The sequence below is a fragment of the Lissotriton helveticus genome, chromosome 6 (genome assembly GCF_964261635.1).
Source record: "Lissotriton helveticus chromosome 6, aLisHel1.1, whole genome shotgun sequence".
Classification (NCBI taxonomy): Eukaryota; Metazoa; Chordata; class Amphibia; order Caudata; family Salamandridae; genus Lissotriton; species Lissotriton helveticus.
The window spans coordinates 1929054426-1929079816 of record NC_136067.1 but is presented as its reverse complement, the minus strand read 5'-3'; the positions used below and the strand labels follow the sequence as shown (position 1 = coordinate 1929079816).

At 45.9% G+C, this 25391-nt stretch overlaps 1 protein-coding gene across 6 annotated transcripts in view; it reads right to left on the bottom strand.

Moving 5' to 3' along the window:
* LOC144763893 (uncharacterized) overlaps positions 1–25391 on the bottom strand; it is a 261943-nt gene that overhangs the window by 117036 nt on the left and 119516 nt on the right. For 3 of the 6 annotated variants that reach the window (XM_078649908.1, XM_078649907.1, XM_078649909.1), the window contains exon 4: positions 20246–20394. In XM_078649908.1, coding sequence (XP_078506034.1) covers positions 20246–20394 — 149 coding nt within the window. Of the gene's footprint in view, positions 1–2071; positions 2311–20245; positions 20395–25391 lie in introns of those variants that run through there. The other 3 variants (XM_078649912.1, XM_078649911.1, XM_078649910.1) reach the window with 2 other exon arrangements.

Below are 25391 nucleotides of genomic sequence, written 5' to 3'. Positions count from 1 at the left end.
TTATCATCCCAAAAGGCCATCGCAAAATAGAGAATTACAAAATTTGTGATTCTCTATTTTGCGAATGAAATTAAAGAATTGCAGATTGCGATTCCTTCAATGCAATTCTGGAAGCACGAGAAATTTACTATTTGGCCTTAAGGAATTGCAAATTACCACCAACTTCAAGTTGGTGGTAATTTGGTATTTTCTTTAAAAAAGCACTTTTTAGATTTTTTTTAAGGGCCATAGGTCACATATACATGCCCTTAGGGCATTGGGTGCGCAAAATGTGCATACATGCATATTTCAGGGGTGCAACAGGGTGTCCTTTTGGCAACCTTAAAACTGCATTCTCAATTTGCGATTCTCTAATTGGTAATCGCAAATTGAGAAAGTCTTCCCATTCATTGCTAATGGCCTCCTAGCCCATACGAATGAATGGGAAGGTATTCCTTAATTGCGAATCTCAATTTGCGATTCGCAAATAAGGAATATAAAGGATTCACAAAACTTTTAGCAAATCCTACATACATTGCATTTTGCGATTCACTAATTGCGATTCGCTAAAAATCGCAATTTGGGAATCACAAAACTCTTTTTTGATACATATGGCCCTTTATATGTGTCTATGGCACTCAAAATAAAGTTGAATTGAACTGAGTTCTAACTTTTGTAATACAGGGTTAAAGACATTTATGTAATTTATAGTAGGTGAATATGTTATTGAATTTGCTCATGTGTGCTGTGATTGTGCACCTGTGACAAAGGAAGGTGTGACCGGGCATAATTAGGCACTTTCACCTAAGGCAGCAAAATTTCTAGGGTTGGGCTTACATGTAGTAACCGGGAAGACAACACCTCTCTCTGATACTCTGAGCAGCTTATAGCTCAACAGTGCAACAGTTCCATATACTTTGAGATGCAAATAGACGGAGGGAGCATATGAGCACTGCGTACATCTCATTCTATAGTATCAATTGACCATGTGGATAGGCTTGCAAGCATTTAACTTGGAAGGCACATGAAGATAACAAAAAACGGTATGTCTCTCACTTCATGGACTAATCTTACTCCTTCATTAATGACATGCAAAAATTCATAACTCGTGATTGACTGTTACCAATGGCTGATGCTGTGGGTAATGAATGACACCAACGACCAATGGCTGAGAGGGGTTGAGCACCTTGCCCGTTTAGTTGTCCCTGGACAGACCTAAAAATACTGTCCTGTGGTCCGGGAAACTAACAGTATAACATAAGAAAGCAGTGCTAGGTAAAATGTGTGATTCTCTGACAACAGTATGAACAAGCTTTGTAATGCAATACGTCTCGCATTCATGAGAGTCTAAGCTATTGGCAAAGTAAGTGACAATGCCTTTTATTTATGTGTTGTTTTTAAACCATATAAATAAAAGGCATTATAATTTACAATGCCAATAGCTGAAACTCTCGCAAATGCGAGACCTATTACATTGCAAATACGCTTGTTGTGATGCTATAAAAAATGTTTTAACGCGTTAGGAGAGAGTGTGTCTTGCCTGCATCAGCATGCAGGACAAAGCTATTGGAGAAAATAGTACTCAGAAGCTGTAATTAGAGCCCACCTAGTAACAACACACGTAACAGGGGGTGTCGCCATGGAGGTTGCAAAATAAGAGAAGGTGGTACTAAGGAGGGACTACTAAGCCTATTGACCAATGTTCAGCCACAGTTTACAGTGGACAGTGACACAAGCCAACGACCAATATGGGCAGAGAGTTGGCAGAGCTTCAAGTCTCTACCTGAATACAGCATGGCTCGCAGAGCTCTACCTAAACACAGCCAAAGGAAAGAGACTTAAAAAGGGAGGTGTCAAATAGAATAATTGTTGGCATGTGATCCCACATAATATTTTAATTGCTAGATTACGTATTTTAGGTCCCCTTTATATACATACTTTAATACTATTGTACATATTTTCAATACATTTTCGGGTCCTGTTATTCTTCTAGTTTCTTCTTGTCAGGATGATAGCATTCTATTTTAATGCCTGCATATGGTCCGTTTTTCATTTCTTTGTGAAAGCCCCAAGCTTGTTTCATATTGCTAGTAAAGCTGTTTTATTTTTAATTCGTTTTGGTTGTTATCTTGATCATTCATTTGATACATGTCGGATACAATGAGCACCATCTTGAAAACATATTACAGACCTTTAACAATATTATTAAGAACAGTGAAATATTTTTCTTCTTTTATTTTCCTGATCGTTTCTTCTTTTTATTATATTGTTTCAAGGAAAGCTGTCCGCATATTACCATTTCCGGTTGCAAAATACAATACATCATTTTACCTTTTAAAAAAACCAGCAAACAAATATTGTTATTATAGATAAAAGGAAACATTTAATCTTCCTATTTTGGAAGGTGTTACACATCATTGCAACTATTGAACACTTAAAGAAAAGAGCAAGCCTAAACCAGGGTTATTGGAGTAATGCAAATTAATGGCTTAAAGATTCAATTACTCTTGGAAAGCTTATACTCAAATTTTCCACTCACACACCAAGAAGCACTCAAATAATCCACTTCATCAGTCTTGAAAGGGATGAACAAGGCAATTCTAAATAATTCAAGTTTAATACTATATCCTTAAAAAAGTTGGTCATACATATGTATACAAAAGCACAGTAAAACAATTAAAAACAATACATAAAAATGTTTCACACAATGTTAAAAATATATAAAAGAGAGACACAGTATAAAACATATACATGTGTCATTAAGAACGGTTAATTTGAAGGAGTCAGTCAGAGTACCTGCATTATTCCATTATCTACATGCAATGTAACCATAAATACTGTGTCTCTCTTTGATATATTTTTAACATTGTGTGCAACATTTTTATGTATTGTTTTTAATTGTTTTACTTAAAGAGCAGACTCCACATTAGTCTTTTTATTGACTCAATACTGGAGTTTTCTAGCTAATGCAATAATTTGTCTTGTGCTGGTCTGTATCTGGTTTTGGCTATTTAATTAAAATAGAGACCGAGCCCTATACTAATTCCCATTATTTTGCATTTCGGGAATTTATTGACATTTTGATTTGACTTACTATTTTTGCCTTTTGTAAAGTTTCTAAATTTAAATAAACCTTCATGGTTTTGACTCTGAGCCTTGTTTGTTGTAAGCTTAGTTTGACTTGGTTTTTACTTGGTTTATCCCTATTGCTGTGTCATTGTCCTTTGGTACCCACAAAACACCCTCTGTTCCTGAAAATTAGAACTCAAAATAATATTTTAATGTCACTGGTTTTGGTATCAACAAGTCTGATAAAGAAAATAGTGTTAACAGTTTTGGTCGCAAATGCAAAGGGGGGAGAATAGAGATTACAGTTTGGGGGGAGAATAGAGATAAAATTATTCCAAAGATTTATTTGCATTCCAGTTTCCCTTGTCCTAGACCCAGTTGGATTAATGCTGTTGTTCCTGAGACCATTCCTAAATTGAAGAGTGTGAGTATAATTAGGGATAATTTCCCAGAATGTGTTGTATTATGCTATGATGCATGCACAGTTCTTTGCGTTATGGTACTTACTAACTTTGGATGTGTGTAGTGGTATTTTGGTGTTATGAACTATTGTGCGTGGTTGATTCTAGTGATTTAGGTCCATTTGTGACAGCAGAATGCAAGGTATCTGTTGCAAGACCTGGTTATTTTGAGTATGTGTCACAGTTTTAAAGTTGATTTTCAGTGTGTTGCATTGTTTACTGAAATGTTGAAATATTATATTGTTATGAATTTTAATGAAGGGTTGTGATTTTGTGAGAATATTTTGTTCTAGGTTCTGTGGAAAAGGTTAGTGGATTGGAATAAATCGAAGATCCCTAGATGTTACTGATATTATTTGAGTTGTCTCCTAAAAAGAGGTATGAGTTGTGAGGTGCCACACTACACCATATGTTCTTGAGTCTTTAAAGGTCGAGCTCTGAATGCAAAATCAAGTACTGATTAGTATTTGTTTATAGCCGCGCTGACCAAAGGATGGGTTACCACTGGTCGAGAACCTGCCTTGTAGTGATTGATAGTTTCTTAAAAAGGTACTGTTTCCTTTCTTATAGTGAGTTTGGATTGGTTTCCTTTCCTGGTGTCTTGGTTTAGTTTGGTGCATTTAGTTTTGTTTTGAGTTGTATTATGATTTGTTGTGACAATAATACGCATGTAATAAGAGTTAGGGTTAGTAAAAAATAGGCTCCACTTTGAAAAAAGTCCAAAATAACTATCTGTGAAGGAGATAAGATTCTACCTGAAGGTTCCCCACACATGAGATGTTAAATTCCGAACTTCATACTGGTTTGTGGCTTACGGTAAACAACGTTTATAACGAGACTTTCACCACGCACTACCATTACAACGCAGGCATTACAACGCAAACCATTACAACGCATTGCGCAGGGGGGCGCTCTAGGATAGGGAATATGTTTAATTTTCTATCCAACACCTTCCCTAGTGTCCACGGGGACTGGAGTTGGAATAAAAAATTATACTTACCACTATCCAGCACCTCTAAGCGCTATGCGTTGTAAAGGTTTGCGATGTAAAAACCACGTTGTAAAGGCTTGCGTGGTAAAAGTATGCGTTGTAACGTCATACATCCGTGGCTTACATATTGGAATAAGATTACTGCTGATGACAAACACATGCAATTTCCTTTGAATAGTAATTTTAATGTAAGAAAGAGATGTTTGCGGAAGCAACAAAGTGTTTGTCTGATGCGTATGACAAGCTCGAAGTATTGGAAGATTAATTCAATGTGGATTTGTGACTCTCCTCCGTTTTTTTCCTCCCCCACTTTGCACCCCGATTGCCTGTTGTCCTTAGCCTTGCTTGTTGCCTTCTTTTCCAGCACCTTTTATCGCTGGTTGCACCTCTTTTCTTTTATTGTAATCACTGTGCCCCACTGTTTTATCTTATTGTAATTACTGTGCCCCTCTGTTTCTACTGTGATTTTTCTGCCCTACTTCTCATTTGTGCCATTTTTGCCAGTCTTTTTTTCCCGCTTGTGTATCCACGCTTCCCCCTCCCGCCGCTGCTGCCCTCGCGGCTCTACCCCTTCCGCCGTCCTCGCTCCCACCTTCCAGCTGTGCCTCCCTTCCACCTCCCCCATGTAATACTGTCCGAAGGCGCACCAAACGCAAGCCCGTCTGCGCCTGTCCGCGACCCGACCGCGACCAGCGCCAGGAATCCTGGATCTCTGCACCCCCAACGCTACGACCCAGCAGCACTCCACTCCACACTCTCAACCCAGGCCACAACAACAACTGCAAACTAGCATTACCAGCTGACACCCACGGACCCTTCAGCTGTCTCTGCTGACGGCACACCTTCAGCACCGCCAAGACCACGGACCCAGCACAACCCACCCGCAAAAACACAACCAAACCGAAGACCCGTCAATGCATCCTCCTCAACGTCCAATCCCTCCACAAACACGCCACTGAAATCTGGGACCTCCTCAACAGCACCACCCCGGACGTAGCATTCTTCACCGAAACCTGGACCAAGGCCACCTCGGAGCCAAACTTCGCCATCGCCATTCCCCAAGGATACAAGATCTCCAGGAAGGGCCGCACCACCCGCCCGGAAGGAGGAATTGCCATCATCCACAAATCCACCCTCCACTTGAGCGCACTTCCCGATGAGCCCACAGACCTGATGGAACACCTTCACTTTAAGATACTGGCTATCCCTACCTCCACCTTCCAAGGAACCCTCATCTACCGACCCCCTGGACCCCGCGGACCTTTCGCCAACTCCATCACGGACATCATCTCCCCGCATGCCATTGCCTCCACCAACTACACCCCGCTGAGAGACCTCAACTTCCACCTCGACAACCAACTGGACCCCAGCACCGCATCCCTCCTGGACAACCTCCACAACATTGGACTCCGCCAAATTATAACCGAACCGCGCACTCAGCAGGACACACCCTCGACCCTCTCTTCACAACAGGAAACTCCATCACCTTCAGCCACACCACCGAACTCCCATGGACTCACCATTGATGCGTCCACTTCACCTTCAGAACACCCACTATCCACATACACCAGCACCTGCTCCAACGAAGAAACTGGAACAGAATCACCGATGACCAGCTAACCTCCTCACTCAGCAACTCCACCCCAACCATAACGGAAAACGACGACCCTAACACCGCAGACCGAATCCTGCACAGATGGATCTCTGACAGCGCCAACACCATAGCTCCCTCAAGAAAAACAACAACACCCACGCCAAGAAAGCCAGATGGTTTACAACCGAACTTCGAGAGTCCAGACGCACCTGCCGCCACCTCGACAAGACCTGGAGGAACATCAAATCCACAGAAGCCCACAACAACTTCAGAACCGCCACCAACGTCCACCAACAACTCATCCGAGAAACGAGGAAAAAAGCGATTGAAGACAGAATCTCCACTTATGCACACAACAGCAAAGAACTCTTCAACATCATCAAGGAGTTCGCCCAACCCACCAGCGAGTCCACCGACATCCCTCCCTCACAAGACCTCTAGGACAAACTCAGCACCTTTTTCCACCACAAAATCAAGAGCATTTACGTCAACTTCGACGAAGACAACCAAAACGCTGAACCCTCATCGACCACCCCCGACACCCTGAAGCCAACGATTGACAACTGGATAGCCCTCACCACCGAAAACACTCTGAAGACAATGAAGTCAATCCAATCCGGAGCCCCCACAGACCCCTGCCCCCACCACATCTTCAACAGAGCATCCGACACCATCGCACCCATGCTCTGCCACACCATCAACCGCTTCCTGGCGACCGCCTCGTTCCCCGACAACTAGAAATACACCGAAGTCAACCCCCTCCTGAAGAAACCCTCGGCGTACCCCACCGACCTCCAAAACTACAGACCCATCTCCTTGCCCCCGTTCCCAGCGAAAGTCATTGAGAAAGCCATCAACAGCCAACTCGCCACATTCATCGAAGAGCACAACATCCTCGACTCCTCTCAATCCGGCTTCCGTAAAAAACACAGAACGGAAACCGCCCTCCTCGCCGCAACAGACAACATCCGCACCCTACTGGACAAAGGAGAAACAGCAGCCCCCATCCTCCTCGACTTCTCTGGGGCATTCGACGCAGTCTCTCACCGCACCCTAATACGCAGACTCCACGACGCAGGGATCCAAGACAGGGCCTTCGACTGGATCCGCTCCTTCCTCTCCGGCAAAACGCAGCGGGTCAGACTCCCCCTTTCCTCTCGGACACTACACCTACCACCTGCGGAGTCCCCAGGGCTCCTCCCTCAGTCCGACTCTCTTCAACATCTACATGGCTCCACTTGCCCCTATCATAAGAACCTATGGACTCAACATTGTGTCATACGCAGAAAACACTCAACGCATCCTCTCCCTATCCAATGAACCCAACACCGACAGACACAACTTTTGAGAAGGCATGGAAGCCGTCGCGAAATGGATGAAAAACAGCTTCCTACAACTAAACACCATCAAAACGGAAGGACTTATCATGGGCCCAAACCCCGACACCTGAAACGACACCTGGTTGCCCCCGCCCTCGGCAGCCCGCCCACCCCCAAGGACCATGTATGCAACCTGGGAATCACCTTGGACTCAGAGCTCAAAATGGACGGCCAGATGAACTCTGTCTCGTCCTCTTGCTTCCACACCCTCCGCCTCCTACGCAAGACCTTCAAATGGATCCCCCTCGAACACAGAAAAACCATCACTCAAGCCATGGTCACCAGCAGACTCGACTACGGCAATGCACTCTACGCCGGAATAAACAAAAACCTCACCCGCAAGCTACAGAACATCCAAAACACCGCCACAGAACTGGTCCTCAACCTACCAAGACACTGTCACATCTCCCAGCACCTGCGCACACTCCACTGGCTCCCCATCGAAGCTAGAACCACCTTCAAGATGCTAACCCATGCTCACAAGGCCCTCCACAACACCGGACCAGCATACCTGAATAGCCGACTCAAATTTCACGCACCCCAAAGGACCCTACGATCAGCTCAGCTCTCCTATGCCGTGGTCCCCCATGCCAAAACGACCAGATCGGGGGGCCGCTCCTTCTCCTTCCTCGCCGCCAGAGCCTGGAACCGCCTTCCACTCCACCTCAGACAGAGAACATCGCTCCCCAACTTTGCAAGAAACCTCAAGACCAGGCTCTTCGGCAGACCCCCTTCTTGATGGACCATCTTTTCAACTTTTGCTAAGTTTTTTTCAAGACTTCTCTCCTGGTGCCTTGAGTGGATCTAAAATGCCAAGACCTGTGTTGATTGTCGTGCCATGCATCCCAAGGCCTTGAGGGAGTGATCTCTCAAGCTCTCTACCGCTCGCCTTGAGACACAGTGTCAGTCTCGATCCCGGTCGAGAGGAAGGTCCCGGGATCGGTTGTGGTGCCATAAATCTTTGTCCCAGTTGAAGTCATCCCACTTTGGTAAGTCCTACTAAACTAAAAAGAGCCATAAGTGTGAGAGAATTTCGACTTCACCCTGTCTGTCAATGTAATCCAACCAAACGAGGGTGCATCGTCATTCAAGGCCTGGCTCCGTGGTTGAGCCTGCACCATCTTCATGCCTCCTGACACACGAGCAACCCCTGCCCAACCTCGAGAATTCTATGAGGTCATGCACCTCATATTTGAGTGACCTGTCCCCATTGAAGTGCCTTCAGGCTCCACAGGTTTGAGAGGGGTCTCTACTGGTTCGCCGCTAGTGAGTCCGCCATTGGTAATAGGTGGTCCCCTTGGATCCACAGATGGATCCAAGCTGCCGCAGGTTGTACCACCTCAACCTTCCCTGACACCGGTCCCACTGTCAATGCTCTTGGCACTGCCGGCACACTCTGGCATCGCTGGTCCTACTGTGAATGCTCTTGGCGCCACCAACACCCTCCGGCATCGTCGTTTCTATTCCCAACACAGAGCCATAGGGGCATCATCTGGAGAATTACCTCTGGGATGGATCATGTGCACTATTCCTATGGACTAGGATTTTAGGAAGATTAGGAGGTGCCCCTGGACCCTGAAGAACACAAGTCCTGGACCCGAATATGGACTAGTGTGAAGAATTGGCAGATGCCAGTGGATTGGATACCTCCCATGATATTGGTTTGGTCTCTCCTCCTACCATGGCTATAAAGGAGGGTGCCATATTTGCTATGCTGGTGTGGAAGGTGGCCAAGGTTCTCGACCTTCAGTTGCCCTCTGTGGCTGTCAAGACAAATGTCTTGACAGAGGTGCTTCAACTGGGCATCATCCCTTCAGAACCACTTCTCCCATATAATGAAGCCTTATGCATGACCTGCTCGAGGCCTGGTCCAAGTCCTGCACAGGGGTCCTTTGAACAGGCCCACTGCCATCGCCCCACCCCAGGGGACCCCTCTTTCCTCACCCAACACCCTACCCCGGAGAGCTTGGTGGTCCAACCCTCCACTTCCGTAGTAATTCCTTGCACATTCCCTACCTCCCCACTGGATAGGGAATTCAAGAGGCTGGGCACCTTGGGTAAGAAAATGTTTTCTTTTGCCAGCCTGGCATTGTCATCTGTGAACACTGCATGCTTTTTAGGCCGTTACTCCCATTCCCTTCGAAATTTGGTTGCATAGGTGCTGCCTATCTCTCCCAAGCAATGGCTGATGGGAGAGACATAGCTAAGTTCACAATCAGATGTGGCCTGGACACGACCAACTTGCTGGACAGAGCGTTTTGCTTGTCTGTGGCCTTACGGCGCCATGCCTGGAGGACAACCCACTTTTCAGGGGACATCCAAGCTTTGCTTATGGTCATGCCATTTGATGGCTCCTGTCTTCTTAGACACAAGGCCAACTCAGCGCTGGTGTGCTTCATGGCCTGCAGAGCTTTGGCCGGGTCATTGGTCATGATTCAGAAAAGGGGGTGGTGAGGAACAGAGTGCCTGAATTAAGCAGACCACTCTTACCCAGTCCAAAGATCAGGGCTTGATCCATCACCGTTTTTTAGCTCACTGCACCATCCCAGCTCAGAACTTGGCTATATGCAAATTAGTCTGTTCCTGTCCCAGGGCATGATGGGAACAGGGCAAACCAAACTACCAAGCCAATTCTTATACTGGGAAGGAAACAAGCTTCCGGGGACCGGTTTCTGCCATTTCAGGCGTCGTCGGCCCGGCTTGCTTGAATCCTGATGGTGCAATGAGCAAGGGACTCACATCTGAGTATACCCTTCCACGCTTATGGTGGACAAAATGATTCAGAAAAGGGGGTGGTGATGAACAGAGTGCCTGAATTAAGCAGACCACTCTTACCCAGTCCAAAGATCAGGGCTTGATCAATCACCGTTTTTTAGCTCACTGCACCATCCCAGCTCAGAACTTGGCTATATGCAAATTAGTCTGTTCCTGTCCCAGTGCATGATGGGAACAGGGCAAACCAAACTACCAAGCCAATTCTTATACTGGGAAGGAAACAAGCTTCCGGGGACCGGTTTCTGCCATTTCAGGCGTCGTCGGCCCGGCTTGCTTGACTCCTGATGGTGCAATGAGCAAGGGACTCACATCTGAGTATACCCTTCCACGCTTATGGTGGACAAAATGATTCAGAAAAGGGGGTGGTGATGAACAGAGTGCCTGAATTAAGCAGACCACTCTTACCCAGTCCAAAGATCAGGGCTTGATCCATCACCGTTTTTTAGCTCACTGCACCATCCCAGCTCAGAACTTGGCTATATGCAAATTAGTCTGTTCCTGTCCCAGTGCATGATGGGAACAGGGCAAACCAAACTACCAAGCCAATTCTTATACTGGGAAGGGAACAAGCTTCCGGGGACCGGTTTCTGCCATTTCAGGCGTCGTCGGCCCGGCTTGCTTGAATCCTGATGGTGCAATGAGCAAGGGACTCACATCTGAGTATACCCTTCCACGCTTATGGTGGACAAAATGATTCAGAAAAGGGGGTGGTGATGAACAGAGTGCCTGAATTAAGCAGACCACTCTTACCCAGTCCAAAGATCAGGGCTTGATCCATCACCGTTTTTTAGCTCACTGCACCATCCCAGCTCAGAACTTGGCTATATGCAAATTAGTCTGTTCCTGTCCCAGTGCATGATGGGAACAGGGCAAACCAAACTACCAAGCCAATTCTTATACTGGGAAGGAAACAAGCTTCCGGGGACCGGTTTCTGCCATTTCAGGCGTCGTCGGCCCGGCTTGCTTGAATCCTGATGGTGCAATGAGCAAGGGACTCACATCTGAGTATACCCTTCCACGCTTATGGTGGACAAAATGATTCAGAAAAGGGGGTGGTGATGAACAGAGTGCCTGAATTAAGCAGACCACTCTTACCCAGTCCAAAGATCAGGGCTTGATCCATCACCGTTTTTTAGCTCACTGCACCATCCCAGCTCAGAACTTGGCTATATGCAAATTAGTCTGTTCCTGTCCCAGTGCATGATGGGAACAGGGCAAACCAAACTACCAAGCCAATTCTTATACTGGGAAGGAAACAAGCTTCCGGGGACCGGTTTCTGCCATTTCAGGCGTCGTCGGCCCGGCTTGCTTGAATCCTGATGGTGCAATGAGCAAGGGACTCACATCTGAGTATACCCTTCCACGCTTATGGTGGACAAAATGATTCAGAAAAGGGGGTGGTGATGAACAGAGTGCCTGAATTAAGCAGACCACTCTTACCCAGTCCAAAGATCAGGGCTTGATCCATCACCGTTTTTTAGCTCACTGCACCATCCCAGCTCAGAACTTGGCTATATGCAAATTAGTCTGTTCCTGTCCCAGTGCATGATGGGAACAGGGCAAACCAAACTACCAAGCCAATTCTTATACTGGGAAGGAAACAAGCTTCCGGGGACCGGTTTCTGCCATTTCAGGCGTTGTCGGCCCGGCTTGCTTGAATCCTGATGGTGCAATGAGCAAGGGACTCACATCTGAGTATACCCTTCCACGCTTATGGTGGACAAAATGATTCAGAAAAGGGGGTGGTGATGAACAGAGTGCCTGAATTAAGCAGACCACTCTTACCCAGTGCAAAGATCAGGGCTTGATCCATCACCGTTTTTTAGCTCACTGCACCATCCCAGCTCAGAACTTGGCTATATGCAAATTAGTCTGTTCCTGTCCCAGTGCATGATGGGAACAGGGCAAACCAAACTACCAAGCCAATTCTTATACTGGGAAGGAAACAGCTTCACTCAGACATGAGTCCCTTGCTCACTGCTCCATCAGGATTCAAGCAAGCCGGGCCGACGAGGCTGTAATGCCAGAAACCGGTCCCCGGTAGCTTGACCCCTTTCTGGTGAAGAATTGGCTTGGTCGTTTGGTCTGCCCTGTTCCCATGATGCACTGGGCCAGGGACAGACTAATTTGCATATAGCCAGGTTCTGAGCTGGGATGGGGCAGTGAGCTAAATAACGGTGATGGATCAAGCCCTGATCTTTGGACTGGGTAAGAGTGGTCTGCTTAATTCAGACACTCTGTTCATCACCACCCCCTTTTCTGAATCATTTTGTCCACCATAAGCGTGGAAGGGTATACTCAGACATGAGTCCCTTGCTCACTGCTCCATCAGGATTCAAGCAAGCCGGGCCGACGAGGCTGAAATGCCAGAAACCGGTCCCCGGTAGCTTGTCTCCTTTCTGGTGAAGAATTGGCTTGGTAGTTTGGTCTGCCCTGTTCCCATGATGCACTGGGCCAGGGACAGACTAATTTGCATATAGCCAGGTTCTGAGCTGGGATGGGGCAGTGAGCTAAATAACGGTGATGGATCAAGCCCTGATCTTTGGACTGGGTAAGAGTGGTCTGCTTAATTCAGACACTCTGTTCATCACCACCCCCTTTTCTGAATCATTTTGTCCACCATAAGCGTGGAAGGGTACACTCAGACATGAGTCCCTTGCTCACTGCTCCATCAGGATTCAAGCAAGCCGGGCCGACGAGGCTGAAATGCCAGAAACCGGTCCCCGGTAGCTTGTCTCCTTTCTGGTGAAGAATTGGCTTGGTAGTTTGGTCTGCCCTGTTCCCATGATGCACTGGGCCAGGGACAGACTAATTTGCATATAGCCAGGTTCTGAGCTGGGATGGGGCAGTGAGCTAAATAACGGTGATGGATCAAGCCCTGATCTTTGTACTGGGTAAGAGTGGTCTGCTTAATTCAGACACTCTGTTCATCACCACCCCCTTTTCTGAATCATTTTGTCCACCATAAGCGTGGAAGGGTATACTCAGACATGAGTCCCTTGCTCACTGCTCCATCAAGATTCAAGCAAGCCGGGCCGACGAGGCTGAAATGCCAGAAACCGGTCCCCGGTAGCTTGTCTCCTTTCTGGTGAAGAATTGGCTTGGTAGTTTGGTCTGCCCTGTTCCCATGATGCACTGGGCCAGGGACAGACTAATTTGCATATAGCCAGGTTCTGAGCTGGGATGGGGCAGTGAGCTAAATAACGGTGATGGATCAAGCCCTGATCTTTGGACTGGGTAAGAGTGGTCTGCTTAATTCAGACACTCTGTTCATCACCACCCCCTTTTCTGAATCATTTTGTCCACCATAAGCGTGGAAGGGTATACTCAGACATGAGTCCCTTGCTCACTGCTCCATCAGGATTCAAGCAAGCCGGGCCGACGAGGCTGAAATGCCAGAAACCGGTCCCCGGTAGCTTGTCTCCTTTCTGGTGAAGAATTGGCTTGGTAGTTTGGTCTGCCCTGTTCCCATGATGCACTGGGCCAGGGACAGACTAATTTGCATATAGCCAGGTTCTGAGCTGGGATGGGGCAGTGAGCTAAATAACGGTGATGGATCAAGCCCTGATCTTTGGACTGGGTAAGAGTGGTCTGCTTAATTCAGACACTCTGTTCATCACCACCCCCTTTTCTGAATCGGGTCATTGGTCATGGCCATCGTCAACCCCAGTCTACCTTTCACTGCTTTCTTGGCCACAGAATGTGCTTCCAGCCTCGTCTCTACCCACCAAGCCACCATGGCCATAAGCTTCCCAGCCCCTGTGTGGCTGAGGATGCAGCACCCACATATCCCATGAGCTGGTCAGCCAGAGGTTGGCCACCCCACTACCCCCCTGGCAGCTGCACCCTCCAAGCCTCTTTAGTTTGCAGTCTGACCATCTTGGGCAACCAGTGGGCGGCAGGATACACCATCACATGCACCACTGGAGGTCAATAACATCATACAACTGGGTTCTCCAGATTGTCTGTAAGGGCCACTCCCTCCACTTCATGACTACCTCTCCACCCATGCTTCCCACTTAAGACAGGCTGACGGCGGACCATCTATCTTTGCTCCACCAGGAAGTAGTGACTCTCCTGGCCAAGGAAGCCATAGAGATGGTGCCAGCGCCAAAAGTCGGCTGTGGTAGCTGTTCTCGCTACTTTTTGGTGCCCAAGAAGGATGGAGAATTAGTCCCATCCTAGACTTGAGCCCTCTCAATTGCTTCATGAAAAAGGAGAAATTCAAAATACTCATGCATGCACAAGTCTTGTCTGCCATGGACCCGGGAAACCAGATAATAGTATTAGGCTTGCAGGACCCTTATTTCCACATCCCCATTCTGCCTTCCCATAAATGTTACCATCGGTTCACGGTAGGCCACAAGTACTTTCAGTCTGCCATGCTACCCTTGGGCCTTACCAGCACCTTTCAGGTGTTTACCAAGGTGATGTCGGTGGTGGCAGCTCATCTGCGGTGTTCAGGAGTGCAAGTCTTCCCCTATCTCATTGACTCGCTGTTGAAGTTGGGCTTGTACCAGGCAGTTGCTTACCACCTCCAGACTATGGCAGACCTCCTGCCCCGCTGGAGTTCACTATCAATATGCCGAAGTCACTACTGACCCGCTTCCCAGACGCTTCTTTTCATCGGAGCTGTTCTGGAGATGGTACAGTTTCAGGCATATTCTCCCAGATGGCTAGTCCAGGATATTCAGGCTAACATTCTTATGTTTCAGTATCTATCCTGTGTTATGGTGAGGCTGACTCTGAGGCTGCTGGGCCTCATGGCCTCCTGCATTCTGCTTGTGACTCATTCCCATTGGCATATGCGAGATCTGCAGTGGGACCCGAAGTTCCAATGGGTGCAGCATGAGTGAAATATGTCTCATATGGCCCAGATCTCAGAGGGCTCTGCAAAAGATCTGCAGTGGTGGCTGACAAACCGCAATTGGGTCAGTGGCAGACCCATCTGCCTTCCCTCAACCAGATATGACAGTAGTAACACATGCACCACTCCTGCAATGAGGCAGCCATCTGGGGGAAGGGGGGGGGGGAGTTAGAGACCAGAGCCTCCGGTCTCCAGCCAAATCCAGGCTCCACATCAACTTAATGGGGCTCCGAATGATCTGGCTGGCATTGAAAGCCTTTCTACCCTCCATCAAGGGAAGGCTAGTGCAGGTGTTCACGGACAACACCACAGCAATGTGGTACAGCAGCAGACAGGGTGGGCTGGGGTTGTGGACCCTTTTTCATGAGGCCCTGTGCCTCTGTACATGGCTGGAGCGTCAGGGCATATTCCTGGTGGTTCAACACCTGCCATGCTCTCTGAACTCCAGAGCGGACAACTTCAGTCTAAGATGCCTAGCGGATCACAAATGGCTTCTCATCCAAAGGTAGTGCAAAGTCTCTTTTAGCAATGGGAAGAGCCTTAGTTAGATCTGTTTGCCGTGACCAAGAAAGCGCAAATCTTGGTTAGATCTCTTTGGCACCACTGAGAAAGTGCAATGTAAGCAGTTTTGCCACTGGAATTTCCAAGGCGGCTCTCACCAGGAGATGCTTTTCATCCCGAGTGGAGCTCAGGCCTCCTGTACGCCGTTCTGCCCATTCCTCTCCTGCCCAGAGTTCTCAAGAAGATCAGAAAGACCGGGCTCAAGTAATCCTTGTGGCTCTGGACTGGGATCAGAGAGTTTGGTATCCTGAGTTGCTGAGTATGGCCATCGGTCCTCCAATCAGGCTGTCCCCTCAGGAGGATCTTCTGTCTGAGCAGCAGTGGAGGGTTTTCCACCCGAACCTGTCAACACTCTGCCTTCATGCATGGAGATTGCGCAGCAACAGTTGACAGCTTTTGACTTTTTGCCTGAAGCATGCAATGTTATCTTGGCAGCTCGTTGTCCCTCCACCACGATGGTATACGCCAGCCGTTAGAATACACTAGTGGCATGGTGTGCTGAGAAACAAATTGATCCCTTATCTGCTTCCTTTTCATAGGTTCTTTTGTTGATCCTTACCCTATCCCAGTAGTGCTCTGCCTTGGGCACCTTGAATGGTTATTAATCCGCCATATCCGCCTTTCTACAGCTTCCAGGTCATCCTCTCTTCAAGTCCCCTGTTAGAAATAGATTCCTTAAAGGTCTACAACACATTTCCCCCAGCGTCCTTTGCTATGCCTCCATGGGACCTTAATTCGGTCTTACTTTTTTAATTTGTAATCTCTTTGAACCTCTTCATTCTTGTCGTCTTAGGCTCCTCACCACCAAAACAGCGTTTCTGGAGGCAATTACATCTGCCCAGAGAGTAAGCGAGCTACTGTGACTGTCCATTCAGCCTCCCTACATCTCTTTTTTCCCCAACAAGATGGTCCTTCGCTCTCAAGCATCCTTCTTGCCGAAGGCATTCACCCTGTTCCACGCAGGCCAGTCCATCACTTTGCCTACCTTTTGCTCTCCACCTCACCCCTCTAAGGAAGAGGAGAGACACACCACCGGCTGGACTGAAAAAGAGCATTGTCGTTCTACCTCGACCACACAAAACTGTTACGGGTGCATGATCAATTTCTCATGGGGTATGTCGAGGCCAAGAAAGGGAAGGCCGTGCAGAAATGGACAATCTCCTGATGGATCCTGCTCTGCATTAACATCTGCTAAGCATTGGCCAAGAAGCAACCCTCAAAGGGTTTGTGTGCTCATTCTACCACAGCAAAGACTGTGACCAATGCATGAGCATTTGGAGTTCCGGTCCAGGCAGCAAAGTGGGCCTCGCTGCACATGTTCACCAAAAACTACTGCCTAGACAGTCAGATCCATTGGGATGGGCTCTTTGCCCATTCATTGCTCCAGGACATTCTGGTTTAAATCATGTTTGCATACTCACCTCTGGGAAGGTATTTCTTGGGCATCTATTCTGAAGTAAGAAATCTGCAGTTAGAAGTCTCTATCAGATGAACAAGTTACTTATACCTTTGGTCACACCTTATCTGGTAGATTCTCCTTCTAGCTGCAGATTCCTAAGCAAGCCACCCATCCTCCCCGCTCTGCGAACAGATTTCTAAGGTCTGGGCTGTTACCTTTCGGGGCCCTAGTTTTCCACACCAGTGGTCAGTGTTATTCATGACTCAGCACTCCTGGTGTTGAAAGTTACAAAAAGAAACTGAAGTCAGCGCACGGGTAGCCCCTATGTAGGCATCACACACGTTATTTTTGGCGCAGACGACGCCAGCGAACGACGCAACCTACTGGAACACAAGGATACTGCTCACAAAAATAATGCAGGATCCAGTCTGACGCCTGTGGATAATTCTAATGTAAGGAATCTGTGTCTAGATAGAGTCTCTACCACATAGGGCATTACCGAAGATAAGTAACTTGTTCTTTAGGGGCACGTTGCCACAACCTCCAACAAAGTTTAAAAAATAGACTAAGCAGCAATAATCCGATGTACTATTTGTCGAGGTGTCCTCAGTGAGGTGCGAAGGAGGACATCTACCTCAAAAAAGCCCCTGTGGATAACCATAGTGGACATGACAGCAGCTGTAAATGATGACAGATGCTTACAATGGACAACTCTCAAATTCATGATCTATACTACTATTATAAAGAGAGAGCCGAAACCTTTGAGGCAGGTAAGCTCAAGAAGTACAGCACCAATCACAACACCCAATACAGCATTGGAAAGGACAGTTGCAGCAGATGGACATAGGCTGTACATCTGCCCACCATATACATTACGAAGGTAAAAGAACCTTAGGGGTAAAGTAGTCCCTTGTGGGCGTCGGCGTTGTCAGAGGGGCCTGGCCAAAAAAAAAAAAAAAAAATGGGCGCGGCATTGACAGGGCGTGCCATTCACGCGCGCCATTCACGCAGCATTACTGCTAACCTTCACAGTGATCGCTTTTGGGCCTAACCGTTCTGACAGGGTCGTCTCCAAACACCAATGTGCGCCGCATTCACGGAGCTTTGCATTTAGAACAATGTGCGCCCCATTCACGGAGCTTCGCATTCAGGCGGCATTTCACACACTTAACAATTTCTATTTAGTCCGGGGCTCAGGCGGGGCCTCAAGGCAGTCAGCCTACCAGCGGGGAGCAGCATTCACGGTGCTTCGCATTCAGGCGGCATTTCACACACTTAACGATTTCAATTTAGTCCGGTGCTCAGGCGGGGCCTCAAGGCAGGCAGCCAGCGGGGATCACACACACGCAGCCCTCGCAAGCACGCTGCCACGCACTCCACTGTCAGCATATATGGATTAACGTCGGACAGAACGCTCTTGGGGATTCTATAACCAACCACTCCACAGCACCCACAAGCTGCAAACGTTACCGCTGAGGACGCACATATCACGAAGGATCATCAAAAACGTTACAGCTGAGGAGGCACATATCACGAACGCTCTTCCTAACACTGCATGCACAAGCGAACAAACAAATTGCAAGGAAATCACCAACTTCACAAGACAGGTAAAAGACGACGTGCAAGATCAATGTTAAACAACGCATAAAAATCCTGTATGGATGCATAACTATTGTGCCACTTCAGCCATTTAAACGTCAGCATTACCCACTTTCAAACGCTGCTATATTTCATCCCCGGACAACATCGGGACGGGCTGCTAGTATCAAATATAGGGCTTTCCTTGTAGGCATTAGTTGAAGGTTTGGGTCAAGTCAAGCTATGCTTCGTGTATTCTAGAAAGTTTGACATGAGCTGAGTGTCACTGAGGATCTTTGAGAAAAAACCTCATAACTCCTGAAGTGATAAGAAGCAAGGTCATTCAGCTGGCACACCAAGGTCACCAGGGGATTACCAAGATAAAATTACAAATTTGCAAGAAGGTACAATTCCCTGGTACGTGTAAAATTGTGGAGGATACGATGAGTAGTAGTCAATTATATCAAGCTACATGAGGGGGAGATCCCAGCCCCTGTCATCACTGAAGAGTAGAACTGTACTCCACAGTTGTTAGGGCACACTTCCGTACATTAAACAACTTCTACAGGTGATGATTGATCAATGCACAAAGTACACGGCAGCTGACTTTGTAGCATCATTATTGTTTAAATGTGTGAGAACTAACTTGGATAAAAGAAGTGCGGCTTATAGCCTACAACTCTTCGTTAAGACAGACAATGGACCTCCATTTTAAGGGAATTCCAAGGGAATGTCTGCTGCTACTTTATGGAACATCTGTGGATACAGCATCAGAAAGAAATACTTAAATGGCCTAGGCACACATGACCTGCAGCCTGCACTTCCGTACTTGGCAGGTGGGAAAATGCATTACTTTGAACTGGCACGCTGTATGTCTATTCAGAGGAAGGAAATGTTGCAAGTGCTCGCAGAGTGTTGGTACCATTTGGAGAGTCTGAGAGGCTTCACAAGTTCGAATGGGGCACTGCCCAAGACACCTGAATATAATCCAGTAAAGTAGTCAGGGGCATCCTTCCTAGGCAATCGAGTTACATTGGTGCTGCAATCAAGACCTTTTTGCTAGAATTAATGGAAAGCCTTGGAGATTGTTTGTGAACATGTTTGAAAATGACTGAAGTCAGAAATAAATAGAGAAGGTTTCGTAGGAATCCAGTTGTATTGTGGAGAAAAAACATTATTGCTAAAGTGCTGTTTCCTTGATATTCAGTAGCACTGTTAAGCTATTAAAGATCGTAATCCTATTTTTGGTTATCCTTTATAATCCAGTAGATGTTAGTGCCCAGCTGATTGACACGTCAGAGTGGTGATTTTTATTGAATGTCTTTGTTTTCTCTCTTATCTCATTTCTCTTTCCATTAGTTTACCACTACACAACATATTCCTGTCTTGTATGGTTTACTGTAGATTTGGAGAGGTGCGGAAACATCCATTACTCCTTTTGGATCTAGACCCCAAGATTAGTGCCTTTTGTCAAAATGGTGAGTTGGAAAGGTTTATGAGCACAGTAAAGACAACACTGAAAATCAATGTGGCACACAATGAGGACTGTATGTGGGCAGTCCACAATTGTTTCCAAAATTACTGAAACTCACCCCATAACAAGGTATTCATCTGCATATCTGTTGTTTGGCTGAGTTGTCGGAGATCTTGTCCCAGCGTCCCTGAGAGCTGCCCATTCCCTACCATCAAGCCAGTCAACGTCAGTGGTTGCAGTATGTAAGCCTGAAAAGACATACCAAGTCTGTGGAAATGAAGATCGGAGAAAATTTACTTATGAAGAATCAATAGGAGGTAAATTCCACACATATTTTGATTGAGGCGCCAGGATTGTGAGTGGAATGAAAGAAACGATGTCCAGGAACCGGCCACACTCAATGTGTTATTCTTCGAGAATTAAAATGATCCTTTAGCTATTGAGTGATGCTGTAGAAGAAGAGGTTCATGGTAGATCTAATGTCAAATCGAGTAAATGGCCAAAGTTGCCTCCCACCGGGTCTCCTAGGCCCAGATGCATCAAGCTTAAAGCCGCTCGCAAAGGGGCAGATTCTCACAATCTGCCCCTTTGCGACCGGTATTTTTGCATTTGGGATGCATCATCCCAAATGCAAAAATCGCAATTCAAGAAATAGCAAAATTGCGATTTCTTAAATTGCTATTGCATTTAAGGAATCTCAAATTGAGATTCCTTAAATGCAATGCATCAAAGTTAAAAAAATTAGCGATTTCGCTAATAGGGGGCGCAAATTACCATGAAGTTGAACTTCATGGTAATTTGCAAAAACTTTGAAAAATGCACTAAAGTGTATCTTTCAAAGTTTCATGTTGCGCACACACATGCCCTAAGGGCATGTGTGTGCGCAAGATATGTGCACAGATCAATTTCAGGGGTGCAACAGGGTGTCCTTGGGACACCCCTGCACCCTTGAAATCGCAATCTCAATTTGCGAATCGCTATTTGCGATTCGCAAATTGAGATTGTCTTCCCATTCATTCCTATGGGCCTCTAGGCCCATAGGAATGAATGGGGAGGTATTCCTTTACCCCTTCGACGCTCATGACGAGCTCAGCTCATCATGAGTTACGCCTCTCGTACGCTCATGACGAGCTGAGCTCGTCATGAACCGCGGGTTTTTGAAAAACGTAGCGCACAGCGGGAAAACGCTTAGCGCGCATGCGGTTAATTGCGACTCGCAATTTGTGAGTCGCAATTAAGGAATTGTAAGAAATCGCAATTTTAGTAGCAATTTCCTGATGCATTGCATTTTGCAATTCCTTATTTGCGATTCCTTATTTTTCGCAAATAAGGAATCGCAAAATGGATGCTTGATGCATCTGGGGGCTAGTCCTTTATTATCAGGTCCTCTTCGCAATCCTTATGATGCGATACCCCATAAGAGAAGTAAGGGCACCAATCCACGTGACAACAGGAGGACCTCTGTGCAATCTGAGACCAAACCCACATATCTTAAAGGATGAGAGACCATGTTTTGTGAGAGGACCATATCCTGGACCAGAGAATGGCCATCGCCTGTAAACCTTTATTCCCACTTTCTTGTAAAATTTCACAACCCCAAACTTATACAAGAAGTGCGTTTCACCTCTTCTTACATCTTTGAACATTGCCTTAAACAGGCAGACAATTTCAAAACCATCTGGGTTGTTGAGCAGACTCCTACAGATTTTAGCTGAAAAGCCCACATATAGAGTTGGAAGTACACCAACGAAACCCCACCTTCATCCCACCTCCTACGAAGCTTCTTCCAGGAGATCCTTGCTCCCTTCGATGCCCAAATAAATGTTACATTTTCCCTTGCAATTTGTCTAGCCACTCTTTCTTAAAATGCAGGGGGATTGTATTAAAAAGAAAAGAACATTTTGGAATGATGATCATCTTTACCAAATTGGTTCTACCAAAGATTGTTAATGGTAGATGGGTCCAGCTCATTTACAGTTTACCTGTCTCCACAAACACCTTTTTAAAATTGGACTCCACTAGCCTATCTGGATCTTGTGTGACTTTGATTCCAAGATATTGCATTTAATTTCTTATTTGCAAGTTCTCCTCCTCTACGTTCCACACCATTATTGCTGTGTTGGAGGGATTCTCAACATATCCCAACACATCTCCAAAATCTGCTAACAGCTACTCAATGGCCGGGAGGGCTTTTTGTAAGTCAGTAGTGTAAATCATAAGGTCTTGGGCATAGAGAGACTTTTTCTCCAAATATCATATATTAAAGGACTTATTGCACTCTCCTTTCAAAGCTTACATGCTAACAGTTTGATATATAAGTTAATAATCGTGCAGATAACGTACAACCTTGTCTCATACCTCTTGATATTTTAAAAGCTGGTCTTAGCCTCCCATTTAAAAGAATTCTGGCCGTAGGTTCCTTATGGAATAATTGCACTACCCTACAGAATTGTTTCCCCTAAATTATAGTATTTTAACATTGTATTCAAATAGGACCAATTGACCTTGTCAAAAGTTTTAGTAGCATCCAGCGACAGGACAGTCAGTAGAACCTTAAAAGTGGTGCAAGGTCTGGCAAGCCAATTCACCCATCAGTCCTTTCATGCAACTACCTTCCCTCCATGAAACATTTTGGATCGTATTGTGTTAGATCTCTCAGGACCTTGCTCTGCATCTTTGGTAAGGTATTAGCAAAAAGTTTATAACCACTATTCAGAAGTAATGTAGGTCTCTATGACACACAGGAAGTGTTTTTTTTAATCTGGTTTCAGAATTAGGCTAACTGTAGCCTCCCACATGAGTGTGGCAGAGGGGCCCCTTTCACTTAAATTTCCTCAAACTGCCTGGTCATGACAGGTATAATTAAATTTCCCAGCACCTTATAGAATTCATTCAGAAGGCCGTACGGGCATGGCCTGCTGCTTTCTCTTTCTTACTAAACTTAACTGCCTGACAAGCTTCATTTTTGCTCAATATTCTGGTTCAAGCATGCCTTCTGAACACTTGAGAATGTATCTGGTAAATCAGCCACTATCCATTCATTGGACTTGTCCTCAGTAGTTACCAAATTCTCTGTATACAGATGTCCAAAGAATTTAAGAAAGGCTTTTTCAATATCCAAGAGGTTTGTTAGGCAGATTCCTTTCCCATCACTCTCTATTTCTCTAGCATTGTTCCTGGCTTGGTTAGTTTTTATTTTCCAAGCCAGCTGTTTCCCAGCGTTTTCTCCATATTCAAAGTGGGCCATTTTACTCGCCTCCCACCTTGCCATGACTCTGGCTTCCATTAATAAAGTAAGCTGATCCTTCCATTCTTGTAATAGTTTTGCTAGTAATGCTTTCTTATTAGCTAACAACTGCCGATGCATTAGTTGCATCTCCAGGCATTCCATTTCAGACTGTAGGCCCTCAATATCCCTTCTGTATGTTATACTATTCAGAAATTATATACTGAATGTGTTCCCTCTCATGAAGTCTATAAGTGAGTCCCAGACCATGTTTAAAGGAGCTGAACATTTAACTAAAAAAAACTACTCCTTCTCTGCCCTCAAAGTATCAATGACCTTCTGATCTAACAGAAGAGTGCGGTCTAGAGTTCACTTCCGTGTTTCAAGCCTGAGTTTTAATTCTAAAATGACTGCTTTGTGGTCCGACAGGCGGACTGCTACTTGCTTAACTTCAAGAATCTCCACACTATTGCCTGGTCGATTAAAAAGTAGTCAACCCTAGATGAATGGCAGTATTTTTTATTATGGAATGTGTAACCCCTATCCTTCCCGGCCCTTACTCTCAATATGTCACCCAATCCTAGCTGTCTCATCATATTTTTAATATATGATTGCATTTTGGAGCACATGTTAGCTGTAATGTTGGAGGATCTGTCCAGGTTATTGTCCATAAAAGCATTAAAATCTCCTGCCAGAATAATAGGGAAGGTAAATGTTTGCAAGTTTCCGAAGATCGTCTTTAGGGGTTCAATATCCTGAACATTAAGGCCATAATACCCCACTAAGGTGCAAATTCTATCAATCAGTTGTAAATTGGCAATTACCTATCAACCTGTCTTATCTGACATGCTTTCTTTCAGAGTAGCCTCCACCTGTTTTTTTATCAGGATAACCACACCCTTAGTATAGCAGTTTTGATCTGTACAGCCCACCTGCTGAACCCATTTATTGGTACTAAACAGACCCAGATTTTCTTTTCTAGTTAAGTGCATTTCTTGTAAAATGATCATCTGAGCTGATGAATCCCTTAAATATTGTAGGCAGTACCTTACCCCTAACTCTAAAGCCCACGTACAGCCAATTGTGCACTTAGACGGAAAGGGGCCTGATAATTTATCAGTGTTAACCGAGATTCCTGATAACTTTTTTCCTTCATGCTCCTCATCCAGTGCTCCCCACCCTTTCCCCTGACCCCTGACCACCCCTCCCCTGGAGAACACTCCCATGCTTTTCTCCTGGACTTTAACAGTCCTTCGAGTGCTCTTTAGGATGCAGCCATCTCAAATAAAAAGAAAAACAAAGCAAATGCTAATAGACTCTTGGCCTACATTGTCTAAGTTGTGAAATGAAAAGACCCCTGCCCTCTTTAACCTGTCAGTAGGTTGCCCTTCTTGATATTCTCAGTCAACTCATCCACGTTCTTATAGTCCCTTAAGTTATGCATTTTATTATTGTGCATTAACTTACGGAGGGAAATTTCAGCTGAGCAGCAGCAACTATTTGTCTAAACTCCTCTAACCATTATCCCAGCTCCCAAAGCCTATTCAGAGTGGCTCGAGAGATATCAGGTCTGATCTCAAATGTGAACCCACTTTCTTTCCAGGATTTCAGTTTCAATGTGTCATGTTTTTGGAAGGATTGAGGAGAAGCAAAGGAGTTCGTCTTGATGATGGTTTTATGTTCTTTGTGATTTGCAATGGGTACCACAGACAAGCCTGTGAGGGTGAGGTGTGAAATTGTCTGACAGTGTCGATACGGCAGATAGGAAAAGTTAGAATGAGTGCTCTGAATTTGTCTATTTTTGTTAGGAATACTTACTAGAAATTGACAACCGTTTTTGCACGGGTTATGTGAAGTAGTAAGGCATGAGTTTGGTTTCGGAAACCAATCTGACAAATTATCTGGATGGGTTGCGACGTCATCAGTCTTAACAGATAGGTGCACATTTTGGCCCAATTGATTACGTGTGGGTTTCGATGTGTAGTTACTACTTTGTCTAGAGAAGCAGCATTAGACAAGCTTTGACTGAATTACCTCC